At 49.4% G+C, this 6,253-nt stretch overlaps 1 protein-coding gene across 1 annotated transcript; it reads right to left on the minus strand.

Moving 5' to 3' along the window:
• Positions 1-552: 552 nt before the first annotated feature.
• Positions 553-5,851, minus strand: LOC119850013 (putative olfactory receptor 52P1). Its single transcript, XM_038387595.1, is given in 4 exon segments — positions 553-665; positions 5,051-5,412; positions 5,414-5,698; positions 5,700-5,851. Coding segments are annotated over 4 exon segments (912 nt in total).
• Between the last annotated feature and the right edge of the window lie 402 nt (positions 5,852-6,253).

The following is a 6,253-nucleotide window of genomic DNA, read 5'->3' on the forward strand; positions in this document are numbered from 1 at the left end:
AGGCCGCAACAAAGTCTTCCACAGTCCCTTACAACCACTTTCCTACAGAAACATTTGGTTTATCCTCCAGGTTCCCTGAAGGATTGGAAGTAGAAAAATCGGATAAATTTTGTTCATCGGACCACTGCACATATGATAAAGAAGTTCAGCATTTTACTTTCTTTCTTTGTTTTTGGTTATCTGAAAATGTAGCTTCAGTTCATCAGGCAGATCAAGAAAGCTGTTCACAGAGGGTCCATCTTGCCCCAGAAAGCTGCAGTATCTTCCGGTTGTCTGGAAGTCACGGAAAGGCTGAGTGACATGGCATGCAGGGGTGGGCGCTGACAGTTGATGTAGAAAGAGATCAGATGATGGCCAGAGAGAGGGATCTCAGCATTGGAGAGAGCAGTGCTTGGTGATGGAGTGATAAGGCGCTAAGTGTGAGGAACATCTTATGCTGTGAATTTCCATAATGCTGAGCTCAGCCAAACAGGGACACAGCACCCTTGATTCATGAGGAGATATGCTTTCCCCCTCTTGCCACACAGGCTTAAAGTCAGTGGTCCCACGCGATCACATTCTGCAAGGGTATTTGCCCACTTTGTCATGAAGCTCTTTGGTTTTGACCCCATAAATAATCGGGTTGAGCATGGGGGAAAGGAGGAAATAGAGGTTGGCCAAGATGAGCTTGAGCGGCAGCGAACCAGCTGAGCAGCGGGGACAGCAGAGCAGCTCACAGCAGGAGTTTGCCTGGGACTGGTAAGTATCCGAGTGTGTGTGTTTGCTTGCTGAGGAAGTATCCGAGCGTGTGTTTGCTGGGAGGGCAGGGAGAGAGCCTGAGTGAGTGTCTGATTGGCTGCTAGCCTGCAGGGGGCGGGCATTAGGGTGTCTGTGTGTTTGCGTCAGGGAAGCCTGGCTGTTTAAAAATAGCCAGAGCCTCGCGAACCAGCTGAGCAGCGGGGACAGCAGAGCAGCTCACAGCAGGAGTTTGCCTGGGAGTTCGCCTGGAGTGAGCCCAGTGAGGCTTACATCTTGCTAACGTCTCTGAGGAAGCTCATAGTAGGTAGGTGATATGGAAGGGGGGGGTTCAGCTGTTGTGACCTGCACTGGATGTGCCATGTTTGTCTTTCTTCCACAGGACAGAAGCAACTTTGTCTGTACAAAGTGCAAGCTGGTCTCCATATTGGAAGAGAAGATTGAAGGTCTGGAGCAACAGGTAACGACCCTGCGTTGTATACGAGAGACTGAGGATTTTCTGGACCAAACTCAGGATAGCCTTCTAGGGGCACAAAGCTCTAAAGATATAGAGCAGGTTGCACAGAGGAGCCAAGAGGCCAGTGAAGAAGCTTGGCAACATGTGACCTCCAGAAGAGGTAAGCGGAATGTCCGGGTTCCAGTAACACAGACACAGGTAACTAACCGCTTTCATGTTCTCTCCACAGGTACCAATGCGGAGAGTGGACCAGATGATATGTCTGGGGAGAGAAAGCAGAAGGAGACTCCGCTGGTTGGGAGGCATGAGATGTGATGTCCTGAGGTTGGGGGTTCCACGACCACCACTCCCAAGAGGAGAAGGCGGGTGGTGGTGGTCGGGGACTCTCTCCTCCGGGGGACTGAGTCATCTATCTGCCGCCCTGACCGGGAAAACCGAGAAGTCTGCTGCTTGCCAGGGGCTAAGATTCGTGATGTGACGGAGAGACTGCCGAGACTCATCAAGCCCTCGGATCACTACCCCTTCCTGCTTCTCCACGTGGGCACCAATGATACTGCCAAGAATGACCTTGAGCGGATCACTGCGGACTACGTGGCTCTGGGAAGAAGGATAAAGGAGTTGGAGGCGCAAGTGGTGTTCTCGTCCATCCTCCCCGTGGAAGGAAAAGGCCTGGGTAGGGACCGTCGAATCGTGGAGGTCAACGAATGGCTACGCAGGTGGTGTCGGAGAGAAGGCTTTGGATTCTTTGACCATGGGATGGTGTTCCATGAAGGAGAGTGCTGGGCAGAGACGGGCTCCATCTTACGAAGAGAGGGAAGAACATCTTTGCCAGCAGGCTGGCTAACCTAGTGAGGAGGGCTTTAAACTAGGTTCACCAGGGGAAGGAGACCAAAGCCCTGAGGTAAGTGGGAAAGCGGGATACCGGGAGGAAGCACAGGCAGGAATGTCTGTGAGGGGAGGGCTCCTGCCTCATACTGGGAATGAGGGGCGATCAACAGGTTATCTCAAGTGCTTATATACAAATGCACAAAGCCTTGGAAACAAGCAGGGAGAACTGGAGGTCCTGGTGATGTCAAGGAATTATGACGTGATTGGAATAACAGAGACTTGGTGGGATAACTCACATGACTGGAGTACAGTCATGGATGGTTATAAACTGTTCAGGAAGGACAGGCAGGGCAGAAAAGGTGGGGGAGTAGCACTGTATGTAAGGGAGCAGTATGACTGCTCAGAGCTCCGGTACGAAACTGTGGAAAAACCTGAGTGTCTCTGGATTAAGTTTAGAAGTGTGTGCAACAAGAGTGATGTCATGGTGGGAGTCTGCTATAGACCACCGGACCAGGGGGATGAGGTGGATGAGGCTTTCTTCCGGCAACTCACGGAAGCTACTAGATCGCATGCCCTGATTCTCATGGGTGACTTTAATTTTCCTGATATCTGCTGGGAGAGCAATACAGCGGTGCATAGACAATCCAGGAAGTTTTTGGAAAGCGTAGGGGACAATTTCCTGGTGCAAGTGCTAGGGGAGCCAACTAGGGGGAGCGCTTTTCTTGACCTGCTGCTCACAAACCGGGTAGAATTAGTGGGGGAAGCAAAAGTGGATGGGAATCTGGGAGGCAGTGACCATGAGTTGGTTGAGTTCAGGATCCTGTCGCAGGGAAGAAAGGTAAGCAGCAGGATACGGACCCTGGACTTCAGGAAAGCAGACTTTGACTCCCTCAGGGAACAGATGGCCAGGATCCCCTGGGGGACTAACATGAAAGGGAAGGGAGTCCAGGAGAGCTGGCTGTATTTCAAGGAATCCCTGTTGAGGTTACAGGGACAAACCATCCCGATGAGTCGAAAGAATAGTAAATATGGCAGGCGACCAGCTTGGCTTAATGGTGAAATCCTAGCGGATCTTAAACATAAAAAAGAAGCTTACAAGAAGTGGAAGGTTGGACATATGACCAGGGAAGAGTATAAAAATATTGCTCGGGCATGTAGGAAAGATATCAGGAGGGCCAAATCGCACCTGGAGCTGCAGCTAGCAAGAGATGTCAAGAGTAACAAGAAGGGTTTCTTCAGGTATGTTGGCAACAAGAAGAAAGCCAAGGAAAGTGTGGGCCCCTTACTGAATGAGGGAGGCAAGCTAGTGACAGAGGATGTGGAAAAAGCTAATGTACTCAATGCTTTTTTTGCCTCTGTTTTCACTAACAAGGTCAGCTCCCAGACTGCTGTGCTGGGCATCACAAAATGGAGAAGAGATGGCCAGCCCTCTGTAGAGATAGAGGTGGTTAGGGACTATTTAGAAAAGCTGGACGTGCACAAGTCCATGGGGCCGGACGAATTGCATCCGAAAGTGCTGAGGGAATTGGCGGCTGTGATTGCAGAGCCCTTGGCCATTATCTTTGAAAACTCGTGGCGAACGGGGGAAGTCCCGGATGACTGGAAAAAGGCTAATGTAGTGCCAATCTTTAAAAAAGGGAAGAAGGAGGATCCTGGGAACTACAGGCCGGTCAGCCTCACCTCAGTCCCTGGAAAAATCATGGAGCAGGTCCTCAAAGAATCAATCCTGAAGCACTTAGAGGAGAGGAAAGTGATCAGGAACAGTCAGCATGGATTCACCAAGGGAAGGTCATGCCTGACTAATCTAATCGCCTTTTATGATGAGATTACTGGTTCTGTGGATGAAGGGAAAGCAGTGGATGTATTGTTTCTTGACTTTAGCAAAGCTTTTGACACGGTCTCCCACAGCATTCTTGTCAGCAAGTTAAGGAAGTATGGGCTGGATGAATGCACTATAAGGTGGGTAGAAAGCTGGCTAGATTGTCGGGCTCAACGGGTAGTGATCAATGGCTCCATGTCTAGTTGGCAGCCGGTGTCAAGTGGAGTGCCCCAGGGGTCGGTCCTGGGGCCCGTTTTGTTCAATATCTTCATAAATGATCTGGAGGATGGTGTGGATTGCACTCTCAGCAAATTTGCGGATGATACTAAACTGGGAGGAGTGGTAGATACGCTGGAGGGGAGGGATAGGATACAGAAGGACCTAGACAAATTGGAAGATTGGGCCAAAAGAAATCTAATGAGGTTCAATAAGGATAAGTGCAGGGTCCTGCACTTAGGATGGAAGAATCCAATGCACCGCTACAGACTAGGGACCGAATGGCTCGGCAGCAGTTCTGCGGAAAAGGACCTAGGGGTGACAGTGGACGAGAAGCTGGATATGAGTCAGCAGTGTGCCCTTGTTGCCAAGAAGGCCAATGGCATTTTGGGATGTATAAGTAGGGGCATAGCGAGCAGATCGAGGGACGTGATCGTTCCCCTCTATTCGACACTGGTGAGGCCTCATCTGGAGTACTGTGTCCAGTTTGGGCCCCACACTACAAGAAGGATGTGGATAAATTGGAAAGAGTACAGCGAAGGGCAACAAAAATGATTAGGGGTCTAGAGCACATGACTTATGAGGAGAGGCTGAGGGAGCTGGGATTGTTTAGTCTGCAGAAGAGAAGAATGAGGGGGGATTTGATAGCTGCTTTCAACTACCTGAAAGGGGGTTTCAAAGAGGATGGCTCTAGACTGTTCTCAATGGTAGCAGATGACAGAACGAGGAGTAATGGTCTCAAGTTGCAATGGGGGAGGTTTAGATTGGATATTAGGAAAAACTTTTTCACTAAGAGGGTGGTGAAACACTGGAATGCGTTACCTAGGGAGGTGGTAGAATCTCCTTCCTTAGAGGTTTTTAAGGTCAGGCTTGACAAAGCCCTGGCTAGGATGATTTAACTGGGACTTGGTCCTGCTTTGAGCAGGGGGTTTGGACTAGATGACCTTCTGGGGTCCCTTCCAACCCTGATATTCTATGATTCTATGATTCTATGATGTGAACATGGGGAGCTATGCCCTGACCGAACCAGTGTGTCAGAGTGGTGAAGAGGAAGGGAGTATAAGTCGTCGGCATCACACAGATGTGGGCTGTGCAGGTGTTAAGGGGTTTCTGTGGGGCTCCCTTGGAGGAGATTCTGAGGAGAGCCCTGACGATCAAACCGTAGGACAGGGCAATGAGCGTCAGGTCTAACTCAATGACTACAAACGTTATCACCAAGCCATGTGTCCTGTTGACTGTGGTGTCCCCACATGACATTTTTGCCACAGTCATGTGCTCACAGTACATGTGGGGGATAATGCGGTGGGCACAGAATGGCAGCCTGCTCAGGAGCAGAGGAATTGGCAGAATGAAAAGAAGCTCTTATCAAACCCACTAGCCCGAGCTTAGCAATTCTTTCGTTGGTGAGGATGGTGGCATATCTCAGAGGGTTACATATGGCAACATAGCGATCAAAGGCCATTGTCAAGAGGACGGCTGAGTGTGTCATAGAACTCACATGAAGGAAGAATAATTGAGTGAGGCAGCCACCCACAGTAATGCCTTTCAAATTGAACCAAAATATACTCAGTGCCTTTGGCATCACAGAAGTAGACATGGCAATGTCTGTGAGCGCCAACATGCAGAGCAGAAGGATCATCGGCTACAACGAACAGAACCATTAAATTTCCCAACAGGCCAATAATGTAGAACACAGAGAAAGGGATAGAAATCCAGATATGGGTAGCTTCCAGGCCAGGGATACCCATTAGGATGAATGTGGAAGGGTCAGAGAGGGTGAGGTTGAAAGCTTCCATGAGGTGGTCAAAGTGTCAATCAGGCTCAGAAATGCTCAAGGTGTCTGTGAAGGGAGAGAAGCAGAGTGAGGGGGTTACACGCTTTATATCAAATAACACTTTAAATATTTTACAGTTATTAACAATCTAGAAATGGGGTTGAGCAGTGAAGTGGCAACATTTGCAGATGGCACCAGATTATGTAGGTCAAAATGAAGTCCAGAGAAGTCCTATGAGGGAGCTAACCAAGCCAGTGAATGGGCAGCATGATGGCAGATGAACTTCGCTGTCAAAGACTGCAACATGTATGCCCATTGGAGGGGGAAATTTGAATTCTTCAAACAGCTTAGAAGGTTCTAATTTAACTGCTTGCAAACAGGAGGGTGACAATGGGCATCATGGTACACAGTTCTGTGAAACCCT

This window comes from Dermochelys coriacea, chromosome 1, assembly GCF_009764565.3.
Source record: "Dermochelys coriacea isolate rDerCor1 chromosome 1, rDerCor1.pri.v4, whole genome shotgun sequence".
NCBI classification, from domain to species: Eukaryota; Metazoa; Chordata; order Testudines; family Dermochelyidae; genus Dermochelys; species Dermochelys coriacea.